This window comes from Cardiocondyla obscurior, linkage group LG03 (genome assembly GCF_019399895.1).
Source record: "Cardiocondyla obscurior isolate alpha-2009 linkage group LG03, Cobs3.1, whole genome shotgun sequence".
Lineage (NCBI taxonomy): Eukaryota > Metazoa > Arthropoda > Insecta > Hymenoptera > Formicidae > Cardiocondyla > Cardiocondyla obscurior.
In genome coordinates this window covers 8,774,004-8,788,194 of record NC_091866.1, presented here as the reverse complement: position 1 = coordinate 8,788,194, position 14,191 = coordinate 8,774,004, and the positions used below count along the sequence as shown (strand labels likewise).

General features: G+C 34.4%; 1 protein-coding gene across 2 annotated transcripts; it reads right to left on the bottom strand.

Annotated features, from left to right (window-relative positions):
* Positions 1-417: 417 nt before the first annotated feature.
* Krt95d (phosphofurin acidic cluster sorting protein KrT95D) lies at positions 418-13,824 on the bottom strand. Of its 2 annotated transcripts, XM_070675064.1 has the most exons (12): positions 13,641-13,824; positions 10,916-11,219; positions 10,475-10,762; positions 10,293-10,392; positions 9,941-10,096; positions 8,482-8,589; positions 6,335-6,606; positions 6,014-6,219; positions 5,563-5,910; positions 5,078-5,475; positions 4,829-4,945; positions 418-4,688 (listed from the first exon to the last, which is right to left on the bottom strand). In XM_070675064.1, exons 1-12 carry the CDS (start codon positions 13,742-13,744, stop codon positions 4,555-4,557), a joined length of 2,535 nt encoding a protein of 844 aa, XP_070531165.1. In that variant the 5' UTR covers positions 13,745-13,824; the 3' UTR covers positions 418-4,554. The 2 variants fall into 2 exon arrangements, with proteins under 2 accessions (XP_070531165.1, XP_070531166.1); XM_070675065.1 differs by lacking the exon at positions 8,482-8,589 and having other exon boundaries at positions 13,641-13,823.
* Positions 13,825-14,191: the final 367 nt, after the last annotated feature.

Sequence of the window (14,191 nt, the reverse complement as noted above, 5' to 3'; positions counted from 1 at the left end):
AATTACGTCATTATTAAAAAGAAATTTTCTATCTCATGTTTTGCTGGCCCTGATGTTCCGAGCAGAATAAACATAAAATTCATCAAAAACGATATCTTTCGGCAGCTAACACACGCGTTATTTATCAAACTAGATATTACGAAGTCACCGGCAGAACTCTGCAGCTCCGCTGAAGTTTTCTCGGATTTTTCGGCAAGGAAACTCCGAAAACGTTTAAAAAATTTAAAAAGAGTAAGTTGGTGACATAAGTCAAGGCACTATTTTATTTTACCATTTCTATTATCATCGGGTGACAAGCAACAAGTTTCCCGTCCTCGATCAATGATGATGCCAGCGGCGGGGGCGAGATCTGGCAGTTTGTTTTAGACCGCTTAAATTTAACACTTGGGAATTAGATTTAAAAAAGACGGCTCGCTATGCTTTGTATAAATTTATTTCAGCAGTTTTTGGTATTTGACCATTTTGATCTTAATAAACCAAATGTAACTTCAAAAAGCAGTAATTCTAAATGCTTCAACATTTTTCTACATTGACAATTAATCCATTATCTACATATCTATTTAATTTGTCTAGTAATACATTTATATCGAGTCCGTAAGTATACTATTCGCTCTTTATCTCTGGCACTCCTCTCACTCTTAAATTATCATACCTAACATAAATAAAATATTCAAAAAGGAAAAATATGTCACATATAATACACATATTATATTATCATGACAGACATATTTATGGAGATATTCTTCTTATACATTTCTATATCGTAAGCTGTACACTACTGTAGCATATTAATATAAACATTTGAAAAGCATTTGTAACAGTAAACAATGTATTCATTCAAACACATATCAAATTATTTCAACACTTTACATATTTCTTTTTTATTCTATTACATATCCAGATTTTTTAATATTCGATATTCACATAAGTAATATTTAGAATTACAGTTGCAAAGGAATAATATAATAGATCGAGGGGCCAACTGCCGATGGGTATCATTGTACATTTTTTTATATATTGCGGCAGTACAATAAAACAGGCACTACTAAAAATACGTGTAATACATTAGAAATACGTATGCCATAGAAATGTCATAGAAAATAAATCATTAATTAATTAAGAAAATTAATAAGAATACTTGAAATAAAATTACCAATAATAAGAGAGTAATAAAATAGTAATACAGCAACGAAATGTACCCTCTGCCGAAAACGGCAAAATCACTATACACTTTTTTAAGTAGTGGTTGACCCCTCGGAATAGATGCAATAAATTATTGCACGTTCTTCTTAAACTTGATTAATTGAAAGTAATTTTTGAATAATTTAATCATTTAATGGAACAGTAAACGTAATTTTGGTTATAAACATTCGAAATTTAATTGTCTCAACTTTATCTATTTCACGTCAGAAAAGTTTTTCTTTTTTCCTCAATAAATCTTTTGCAAGAATATTGATAACAATTTTTAACGTGTACAATAAGACATCGCATAGTTAAGCACAATAAAAACGTCTATAATTTGGAAAGTTAATTGCTATTTAACAATTCTTCCTTTATTTTACGGAAAGCTTCGATATATTAGTTACTCCTTGTAATTATTGTAAACTTTGAGCCGGTTTGTCGATATGTGATAACATTCGCTGTACACAAAATAAAGATAAGAATTATCTACGACAAACCTGACAAACGTGCTAACGGTTACTCACATACAAACAACAGATATTGAAAGAGATAAAATAAGATTTTTTTATTTCACCCTATCGTTAAACGCATGATACAATCAAACACTCTCACTCTCATATTTCGACTAGAATGCGAAATCTATCAACGTACCTATATACACATCACATAACATTACGATATCCATAACGATACACATTTTCTTTAACGTCGATTTATTTTTTATCAACTAATTTTGAGTCGAGTTCTTTTTACAAAATTTTGGAGTGCATACGATAGCGAATCAAGGATCTCTTACAATACAAAGATCCAACAAACAGATTGCACAACTAGACACCGTGAGCACGTTTTTTTTATTATCCTTATTATCTTATATTATTTAAAAATAAAATCATCTTTATACATATAAATGATATAAGTCAACTGAGTGGTTTTATAGAAAAAACGATGATATACGTATAATAAATGGAAAATTAATGGATGATAGTATAATAATGAAATAATAAAGGAACTATTGTAAGTCGTATAAAAAAAAAAAGGAAACCAATAGTATTTTTGAGCACAGAAGTTCTACAACTATAGGCTCGATTACTCTCTGGCATATCTTTGGTATCGCGAATTACGGAGTCTGGAAGCATAAAACAGTTATAAAAAGCCCAAAGCTGTAGCATGATCATTCTTTTTCCTGTAAACATACAATTTATATGTGTATTCCGCGAAAAGAAATTAAATAAGGAAATGAAAGTATTGAAAGAAACAAGAATTAATTTTTTTGATCTTGCATTCTCGATTTCAAACATTTATCTTTTATCTAATTTAATTTCTTTGATTTTATTATCTCTTTTATAGGTAGATAGACAGTTCGCTGTGTATTCTCTGCACGTACTAAATGTATTTATATGTAACAAAAGCGTAATACGATACAGTGAAGTAAAAAAGCAAGAAAAAAAGCTCGAGTTCACGCAACAATGTTCCATAAAAAAAACTTGACAATACGTACAACTACATATGGCAGGTTTAATTACCGACTTCGTTCCAGCATGAAACAATACATTCTCTTAAAGATATACGTGTCGCACTTATTTATGCGCAATACAGCTTGTTTTTCTTTCTTTTTTTTTTATATACTTTAATGAAAGGTATAATTCATTCGGAGATGAGTTTTATCAATGTCATATATCATTCGTAATTATCAATAGTTACTGCAAGTTTCTCTGTCAAAGACTATGTTGTTATGGCCACACGTTACTTGACATATCATTTTTGATATATTAGGAATTAGTATTTCACTTGATAAGTTGTACGAACGGCATTGTTTATCATCAGGCATAAAAAATGTAAAATGTACTTATATCACTCGATATGCATTAACAATTAATTGTAGACTAGCAAAAAGAGGAGCGCAAACGGATATTTTATTGTGATTTTATATGTATACTTTGGCAAGATACAATCATCACCGATATTATCGTTTTAGTCACATTATTAGAGGATGCCGTTGAAGAGTTTTTTTTTATGCTTTCCCCCCTTTTTTGAAACAAATTGAGTAGGCTTTTTTTTTAATTTGGCATTAGGCAGTCAGAGCGACAACTACGTCGCTAAAAATAATACTTTACTACTTATGCTCTTTTTTTACTAAAATAAAAAAAAATGAAAGAAGTCAAAAAACTGATTAACATTATTATTACATTAATAATATTATTTTAAAGAAATTTAAAAAAAATCTCGTCTTACATAAATATAAAAATCAAAATTAATTATATAAAATTACAACAAATTACATGATTCATCTATTTGTTATGTGTATATGTACACGGAAAGCCAGATATGGCATTTGCTACGACGAGCGATGACTACGGCTGGCGTACGTGACTTCCCCTTTAGTCCTCGGTGACTGATGCTTCGCGGCACATCTACGCGCGCGCTTCATGTGAGATTCGACGTACTCCACGCCAAGATCACGTACGCTAGCCGCCTCGCAGCACCACGAATGCCATTTCTAACGGTGAGTGTACATACATATGTTCATAATTTAAATTTAAAAAAAAAGTATATAAATTTTGCAAATGGAATTATTTTGCATTCCACTATAAAGTGATATTGCTTTATTATTTATCATCTCTCTAATACAATACTGAAATATCTCTAAATAATAAAGTTTTGATTTCTAACAATTAATAAATTGACAATTGCGAATTATGTTAGTTAAGCGCGAAAAAATTGCAGTAACAAAAGATATAATTTTTGTAACTACATATTTATTGAATAAAAGTTATATATAATTTCTTAATATGTCCCAATTTCATATTTAAAGATATTTCAATATTAATTGAAACAGCGATGTGTTACCGTGAGTATGTTGCAAGCAAATAAATTCAGTAACAGCATTCCCATAACCAACAAAATCTCTATAGAAGTAATTCTCATTCTAATTGTGATATGTTGTGAATGAATATATGTAATTTATGTAATCTCATATTGGTAGGATAAAATTATTTACTTATTAAGAAATCTCTATAAAAATTACGTATATAGGTCATATTATTTATATAACATAATATTTTCAAGTCTATTATGGGTGCATGTTCCACAAATTATTTGAGAACACGATATATCATACACAATTATGTATTTTTTCTGTGACGTAAGAAATTCCCAATATTAAATTTTTCTACCGTAATTACCAAATAATGGAATGAATGCAACGGCATTTCGAGTATAGGAATTTACAGCATCTATTAAATTCTAATTCTTACTAGGCAGTCTTTAAGAAGTTGATGGTTATCGGGTTTGCATATAAAACCGAGTCAAATATTATTGCTGATGATGCAAAATATGTAAGTAGCTAAAAGCCTTTAATTTAGTAACTGAAATTTATGTAGTAGTCGAAGTTTGTTGTTGCGGACTGTATTCCAATAATGCTATTGGAAATGTCTTGATGTGCGTTTGCCATTGCGCTGATAGTTGGAAGAATTTTACACCGTACCATTCGGTACCATCAATGCTCACTATAGCAAAAATAACATCACCATTGAGTGATTAATAGCATTATTAATTCAAATTACAAATAAATTAGAAAAGAAGTTAAACAGCTTTTCTATAATTTATAATACAATTAAAAATATATATATTTAGTAAAATAATTTACCTCTTAATGGAATGTTGTGAGTTTTCGCAGAACATATGAGGCGTGTCACACCATCCACCGACTGACTCTTCGGTTCATTTTCTTTTTCTTTTTCCTTTTTTTTACCTAATCTCATTACTAAAAAAGAATAGCTTTTTAAAAAATTTAATTTATAATATTATATAATTTAATTTTTTAACATAAAACTCGATCTTAATTCCTTTAATCTTTTTTCAAAAATATAAATATAGCTTAATATTCTTCTCTTACTTTTTTGCTTTTTCTCTTTTGTCGTAAAATTCATAGATAAGTGTTGTCCAGGAACTTCGCCTAACGAAGAAAGTCTTTGCACGTGCAACGCTCTGAAGGCTTGGCGTAACGTACTTTTTCCTTTTTCACCTTGAGTTTGTTTACTCCAGTAATCTAGCTGTAACTCCACTGGTTCCCATCCTTCTCTTGTCGGTTGACCCACGTTTGGACTGCTAGGTGGTGTCAACTTTCCGGGTGTAGGAACAGGTAAACTTGGAGGAGGTAAAGAAGGTGGAGAACCAGACATACTGACATTACTTTCCTCCAAATCCACAGATGCGGAAGAACTGCTGTCTGGGCAACCCACACGAACGTCGTTTATAAAGGGAATAAAGATTTGACTACTGTCATCTGTTTCCCTACAAATAAAATTAATTTTTTATTCTTTTTTTCCACTTAAATATATCTCTTTAGAAGCGTTTATAAAAAAAAGTTATCTTAATTACCTGTACGTTACCATAGCTTCCGCTATGGGTAGAAGCAAAACCGTATTTGCCGTGGCCAGATATTCCGATACTCTTGCCGCATACTCACTCGACCCTCCGCTTTCTCGCTCTAAAAGTTCTTTCCATTCGTCTCCAAATAATTTTGAATACTTGGCGTCAATAGAACCGAGATATCTCGTTAATGTATTCGAACCAAGCGGTACTACTAAGAATTTCATGTAGTTCTGCCAATCTGGCGGTCTGAAGCTTAACAAGTCAACATAATGACGAAGAACCGTATTTATGAAACTATCGCCGCCAGCGATAATCACTTTGATAGGTGCCGGTGGCTTTGCGGAACTGTTGCAACTAAATACAAAAATGTACAATTAATGCAAAGTTTTATACATACATATAGATATATCTTAAAAAAAAAAAATTAATAAATAAGCATTAGAGATATAATAATTACAATTTTTGTATTCTCGTGACCAAACATGTAAATGTTGCACGGATGTCAGCCGGAGAAGCGGTCGTTAAAACTTTATGGCTCCTTTCTTGAAGTTTTGCGGCAAGTACAGCACCACCAGGATCCGCTATGGATACCAGTGCCACAGCCTCTGGTAAACTATCGTCTGGTAAGACTCGACTTAACTGTTCGACTAAAGCTTTCCTCGGCTAAAATTAATAAGCATATAAACATTTTAAAAACGAGTCGCTAACATCGTCTCTAAAGCGATTTTATTCTTGCCACCAATTTTTTTTAACAAACGACATTATCATTTATATTTACCTCTGTGTTATTTAAATCCGATGAAGGTTTTAAATCAACGCTCAAACTATGTTTCTTAGACTTGTTACTGCCAGGCGTTCCTCTATCACGCGCAAATAGTCTACTTCTCCTTTCAGAGCTTTCATTTTTGTTAGGCTGCTCTGTCGATTTCGGAGGGGAACCTGCCACATAATTCGGTGGATCGTTCGCCTCGTGATCTGTCCAATTTTCAGGATGAGAATCGCTGTCAGCTCTTCGAGAACTGTCATCGCTTTGTCTATCCACCCCACGTTCTGCAATGAGATTTTATTACTGTCTATAGAGATACGAAAGCGTAAAACATTCATAAAACAATACACAAAGTATTTCAAAGTTACCAATACATGTTTAAAAAAATTTTTTATTTTATATTACACTTAACAAAAGGTATTGATAAAAATTTAAAGTTAAAATTGCACAAAGTAGCAATCAAGAAATAATTTATTCGTGATAAATGTACTGTATTAAAATATATTTAAAATCACTTGAAGATTAAGACGTCTTCATTTATTTAAACTCTTTAAATTTAATCAAATTTAAAATTAATTTAATCGATGTAATGATATAATAATAGATATATATCATTAAAAATATGTTCTTTAATTTTATTACCAAGTCTGAATTTCGGTAATTTTAAAAAACTCTGTATAATGAAACAAGTGTAAAGTGAACATAAGCACAACTAATGTGCCAATATTAAATTATTCGATAAATATACTAGATATCATATATACGTATTTAAAATTTTCTTTAACTTTTTAAAAATCTGTATGTATGTACACATATATCTCAAACACTTGTAACATTACTTGATACGTTGTGTTAATATAAATCTAAATTTGGAAAATGCTTATTTCGGTAACGTGTTCATACATATATGGCATCTAGTATATATTTTAATTTGTAACAAATGACGATTACCTAAGTGTCAAGTTTCGAACAAACTAAGACGAACTTATCGATATCACAGACGTAGCATTGATTACAGGGTTTATTATTGCAAACGACAGAGAGAAAGAAAGAAAGAAAGAAAGAAAGAAAGAAAGAGAGAGAGGGTGTGGGGGAGTTACTCGTGAGATAATGTGCAAGTCTCAGTATTTTTAGAAAACATGACTAAAATTGACAGAATAAAGAATACGTACGTATACAAGTAGATAGAGAGATACAGGCCAGTACCACAGATCGAAGTCTAACAAGATTACATACAAGAAGCCGCAAATAGACACACAGTGTATATGTAAAGGGAAAACAGGTTCGCACATTATAAATACATATTATAGATACTACAGTTTTCTTCAGCAAAAAGAAAATAGTCGTACAGTGTAAAAAAAACTGTAAGAAAATTTAATGTATTGTTGCAATTTTATTTTTATCGGAATTTATGTACATTGATATATTTGTATCATCTTGATGAAACAGTTTAGAAAGGAATGTAAGAATAATAGAAGATATAAAATTAAGGGAGACATGCTAAGTGCGTGTATATATATATATACACACACACGCACGCACATGAAAAGAGAAAAAAGAAAGAAGAGAGAGAAAAGTTTATTACGTATGGAGGCATTTGATTTTAGGCTTGAATAAGTGAAGCACAAAGATATAACGTGCCACTTCGATTATTCTTGCATTTGGCTACGTTAGAATGATATGTTGCAATATTAAGAGAAAAAGTTAATGTATAAGTGTGAATCGCGAAGCCACTTAATTACCAAATGTGATTGAAACACCAAGCTTCTGTCGATTAGCAAGGTCATTCATGCGCTGGAGTTTCTTCTCCAATCTATAAAATCATTGTTACTGAATTGCTTTCAATATTTCGTTAACATTATTGCGAATATAATATATAATTAAAAAAAAAAAGTAGTTTGTTCAATTTAAAGGGGCTTACTTTTATTTTTATTAATTTATATGATCAATGAAGAAAAAGTAATTAAGTTTATTTAACAGAGATATGTATAGACTCTATTATTGTACGTCATTTTCAACAATATATAATATGCCTCTCTTACATCACATGCTAGAACTTGAACGCAAAATACGTGCTGTTTGATAAGAAGCGGAATCCTTAAAACGTTCCAACTATCGGTCTTCATGGGGACTTGAGGATTAAATTTATATTTACATACCCGGAGTTGTATGTCCGACACGATGCTTCTCTTTAATCGGCTGGCCTGCGGGCTGTTGACACGTGGTAGTTGTTGAGATAGTTCCTCGAGTATCCTCGTTGGTTACTACTATCGAATCGTAACATGCAACAGTGCAAAGCCAACCCACCAGATTTTCATTTAGAAGATCTGAATTTGAGTAAGCTATGGATTTAAGCCTAATCCTTAGACAATGACAATATATTAGCGCTTCCCAGACATATCGAATTACAGCGTTAAAAGCAAAAAAAAAACTTGTACAATAGTTTAATCAACAAAAAAAAAAAGTTTACGTTATGTTTTATTAATCTATTTCATTTTATGTAAAATGAGACGTGCAAAAAATTAATTGATTTCAATGTAATAAAAATTAAAGTTCTAATTTAGAACAGATTGATGAGACCTATCGCTTTTAACGTCATAATTCAATCGCAGCTCGCAGCAGTGAGAGGCAAGGCGCCTTTGCTTAACATAAATAATTATAATTATCTAATCAGTCTTCTCTCTTCCATAACGTAAATTTAATTTAAAAAATATATAACTGCATAACTTTTATTAAATGCGGTCTTAAAACTTAAAAATAAAGCTTTTGCACTCTCCCTTCAGTTTAGCTAAAAAAAAAAATATATATATATATTATTCTACATTACAGAAATTAAAAATTGAAGGGAGCTTTATTTTATATAAATTAAATACCAATATCCTACCTGTATAACGGATCCTAGTGAATGATAAAGTACGGAAAAACTTATTCTTACTAATTATATAAAAACACAACTGGTAATTACGTAAAACTCGATAAATAATAGCTAAATTGCGTTTAACAAATGTACAGGTAAAATTTTCAAAAAGAATTTAATTCGCAAAAAGACCGAAACGCTATGTATAATAAATAATTTGCAGGTTTTATAAATATATCAATATGCATATGCTCCCAATTGATTACTTTTTGAATTCAAAACTCTTCTATAAAATAATTTTTGAAACGTTGGATAAAATTTAAAAAAATACTCGGATTTACAACAGTCATGCTGCTTCGCCAAAATATCAACAGCTTGATTAAATCGTGAAACGCAAACGCACCTTTAGCAGTTAGAAATGTTTCATTTCCATGGAATTATTGAAAACTTTTTTTAATTCCAATAAAATGATGTTTAACTGCAAAAAGTGACTATTTTACAAGTGTAATAACCAATAGCCTAGAGCGAAAGCCAGAATACGATAAGTTTGAAACGTAATGTAATCTTCCTTACCGTATAGCATTACATATGATTAAATGGTAGCAACATTTGCTTAAACGGCAGTCTAATTACTTAAATATTACATCGCAACATCAGCACAATGAGCTAGTTTTAAGTATCGATAAAATACCTTGGCATGTCACACATATGTCACACATTTTATCAAAATACGCGAATGATTGAATAATCCAATGACTTACCGGAATGAGGTGGGGCGAGAAGAGACCGACTAGAACTGAAAAAGGGCCTTAATGACGGCTTCGGCGTACTGCTAACTGACATGGTATCCAATTCTGGTCCACTATCTGATAAATCTTCTAATTCGTCGAACAATTCTTCTATCTCCATATCCCCACCTTTAGAAAAACCATGGAAAGATTAAAAAAAATAATTTATTTATTTTAGAAATTATTTACCCATAATTCTAATTAATATTTATTAATATGTAGAAAAAAAAATCTTGTTAGACTATTGATATTAATTCACATTTTCTAAATAGGATTTATTATATCGATTATCTGTAGAATTTCATTTACGTAGCATCATACATACCTGAAAGTTTCTGCCCGATTTCCTCTTGATCGTGTTCCAACTCCTCAGACACCCTGAACCGCTTTAGAAGAGCTATAAATTTTTGCTTTAAATTTCTTTGCTGCAAAAGATAAGAAACATCAGAATCCAATACAGGCACGAGGAAAAATGCGTTTTAAGGTAAACGAAAATACTGCGCCCACCCTTGCATTCGTTGGTATTTTTCCGCGACTCTTCCGCCTATGAACCTCTAGCGTAGGTTCGCTATCGCTGCCCTCTGGCTCGCCCTCCGAGCTAAATTCCTCCTCCTCGTCGCTAAATTCCGGACAGAGCCTCTCATTGGGATCGTTCGTCAGTCTTTTATCGTGATCAACCGGCTGGGAACTTAGGGCGACGACGCTCACGCGTGCCAATGGTACCGAATGACCACCGTATTTTTCCGCCTTGTCCGATATCAATTCCAGCTCGACATCCATTTGCTTTTGCAGCACCTATACAAAACCTGATTAATTTCCTTGCGATACCGGAGAAATCTAATTAATCATCTTCGGTAAACATATACACATATGGTATCTGATACGGTTTCTAATATCATTATTAAATTTATTATTATTAAAATCTACTTTAAAGGGAGCAAAGCTTACCTGGGCCATGTTAACAATTCCCTCCGCGAGAGTTTTGTATCCGAGCATCGTGCGGTTCTTGTATCGCTTGCGCCTTTGCAACAATATCAGCAGCTTGTTACCATCTCTCTTGAGAAAATGCGGATACTGAAGCGCAAATTGTAATTCCAACTCCGTATCGAGTATGCCGCCGGTTGGTATAGCCATCTCGTTGGAACGCAAGGTTCTTTTCGAGCTCTGCATCTTGACCGCGATGCTAATCGACGCCAGATCCGACCCGAGTGGCCGGAGTATCACTAATCGAGTCAGCGTCAACGAGCACAGCCTGAAAATCAAGCGAAGCCAAAGTGATCCTCGGGTCTGAAATATACATATATTCGACAGCGTCAGTAATAAAGATTAGAACTCAAAGAGATCCCGCTTGCGTATAACAGAGTTTAAACTAATCGTAAGATACGCGCAACGGGGTGATCGATACAGAATTATCGATTAAAAACTATCCTATCGATATTTATCGTACGCGCAAAGCAAGGGTACGTATAAATGCACGTAACTACATTAAAAAAAAAATTAAGCTAGAAAGACGTTGGCGTCACGAATTATCACTCTGCTCTGCTTATCGTCCAGCTACTAAGGTTTAAAGTCAACGATATGATTCTACCAAATCTGCCACATCCCAAATGCTGCGATTTGATTTTTCGTGAATACGAGGGCATTCTTTTAAATAATTCCAATGAGAAAGTAGACAGGCTACAAAGTCGATTAAAAAAATAATTCTTGAAGAACCTAACAATGGGAAGTCACTGGAGAACTTTGAACGATAAATGCGCCGATATTTCACGACAATTAAACAAAAAATAATAATAATAATTAAAATTATGACATGTGAAAAAAATATGAGGTATAGCAATAAAAACCGCTCTTTTTATTTCATTTTATTTTATGGAATAATATGTTTTTTACGCCAGTGAGTTCTTATTCCGTTCGAATACTCCTCTCGGAACATAATTTACTTGTCGATGACACGCGCGATAGAGCCTATACCAAGTGGAAACATCGTCGAAACCCTTATTACGTGTGGTGGGGTAAAGGGCGATTATCGTTATTTATGAAGAGGGTTTCCGAGGGCGTTGGGGGGGGAGGGGGCGAATGCTATATTTAGCGAAGAGCTGAAACTACAGGTGGCACGTTATCACTCGAGCGTGCATTTATTTTACATGTGCAGGACGGCTGTACCATTTGCGCGATAATACGTCGCGATAATGCCGATTAAAATAAAGGAAATATATATATAATTGCTCGGGCGTAACAAAATCCTAGATATTCAAATGTCGATCCGCAGCCGCAGCGGGTGCTACCAAGTCTACTCACGTTCATTTAGTTTAAATGCGGAACAGGCGTTAGAGATCTGCGTAGTTAAACGTGCGATATCGAATGCTTTTTTGATCGCGTGTCCTATCGCCGTTATTTTTACGCGGAGCTGCGCTCGCAACTCTCTAGCAAGCGGCTTTTCCTCGGAAAAGCTTTTTCAGGAACGTCTCGGGGAAATCAGTGGCGTTGTAACCAAGTAAAAAAAAGAAAAAAATATATATATATGTATTAATTTCGTAGTCGGTGACTGTGAATTTATACCGAATTAACCGTCGGCTTTTGCCAAACACGTGCTAGCCCATCGGCGGTCTGGCAATAATCGCGAGTCGAAAATACAGTAATGGTATTTTCGCCACACGCGGCTTGCTTGCTCGCACTTAAAAATATGTATATACGCGATGTAACTTCGCAGTCGATCCCTCAAATCGATTAAGGTATTTATAGTGAAAAGAACATTCGTGGTTTCGCGAGACGGGCATTTAAATGCTGCCGCTGAGGGGGGTGTCTCGCCAATTCTCGCATCGCCGGTCTTTAAAACGCCCAGTTTTCATTTAGACTCGACAATCTTATCGCGGAACAAGCATTTAAAATAGCGCAATTGGTAACTAAATTGTATACAAGACAGGTACAACATTTATTACGTATAATATACTTCTTGGACAATTGCAAAATAATGCTCTCTTGTTCATTCACTTACATTTATCGTTTCAGTTAATTTCCTATTTTATTATTTTTGAAATACGCAATATATACATATATATCTATACGCGCATCGTAAATAATTTTCGATAAATATATTATTAACGCGATATGTCGGTCCCCCTTAATTAAAACAATATTCATTAAAAAAAATAAAATAAAATAAAATAAAAGAATAAATAATTACTTTTGTATTAATTCCGATATTGACCCCAGTCCAATAAATCATTCGTAACGGCATCAGCAGATTAACAACAAATATCGATCTGTCGCCGTACCTCTGAGAATAATCGTAAAAAAGACGCGCGGGGAATATCAAAGACAAAGGGTGCCTCCGGATAGGCCTCTGGCGTCGATCGCGGGTACGCGCGGATCTGTCAGATTTTGTTGACAGTCGCCCACCGCGAGCGGGGTTGGCGAGTGGAAACGCGTCACTCGACCATGACTCAACTGCGAAGAAGGGACGTGTACGGTCGTTCGTGCCCGGGTGCCCGAAAACGGGCATCTCGAGGTGGCCGAACGGTGGCCGCCGAGGCCACCGAAGGGGGTGTCGGCCGAACGAAAGGGCGTGCAATCGTCGCGTAAGTCAGAGAACCCGCGTCCACCATGACGTGTCAAGGAGCATCGAGGACGAACGGATCGAACAACGCCGATCGCCGCGATAGCGCGCCGTTACCTGGGGATGCAATTTGGCGGCGTGCGATCCACTTCCCAGGTGGCGAATAGCTTCATTGGAACGGGCCGAGTGGCCGGAGCAGTCACCTTCGTTCGTTCCGCCATTTTCGGCGGCCCGCGAGACACACGCAACGTCCGCGACGATATACCGCACCTCGTCGCGGTTCGCAGGCGACTATCAATGACCGTCAAGTGCGCGCCGAATGGGCCGAACCGCCGTCCGAGCCCGTCGTGGCGAGGGGGGCGACGAGATCGCCGAGGGCGCCGACGACAATGCGGACCCAACCGTGGCTCCACGTCCGTCGTGCGGTCCGCAGCGGAAACTATCCGCGATCCATTAACAGATGTTCCGCGACATCTACCAACGTCGCCGGAAAATTGTTGCAAAGAAATATTTCAGATTCTCTTTTTTTTTTCTTGCAAAAGTGCACTCTTTCCCAAAAAGATTAGTATTTACCACAAAAAAGAAATACCTTTTCATCCGTTAGATCAAATAATAAAATGGAGTTGATCAATTATATAATATATATCTATATATATTATACATATATT

Excerpts from the sequence above, each read along its gene's own strand:
- Krt95d (XM_070675064.1), bottom strand. The coding sequence starts at position 13,744 with ATGGCGGAACGAACGAAGGTGACTGCTCCGGCCACTCGGCCCGTTCCA. Across the intron at positions 11,220-13,640 it reads CCGCCAAATTGCATCCCCAG|GCTGTGCTCGTTGACGCTGA; the intron begins GTAACGGCGCGC and ends CTTGATTTTCAG. Across the intron at positions 8,590-9,940 it reads TCTCGCCCCACCTCATTCCG|TAGTAACCAACGAGGATACT; the intron begins GTAAGTCATTGG and ends ACGATTCGATAG.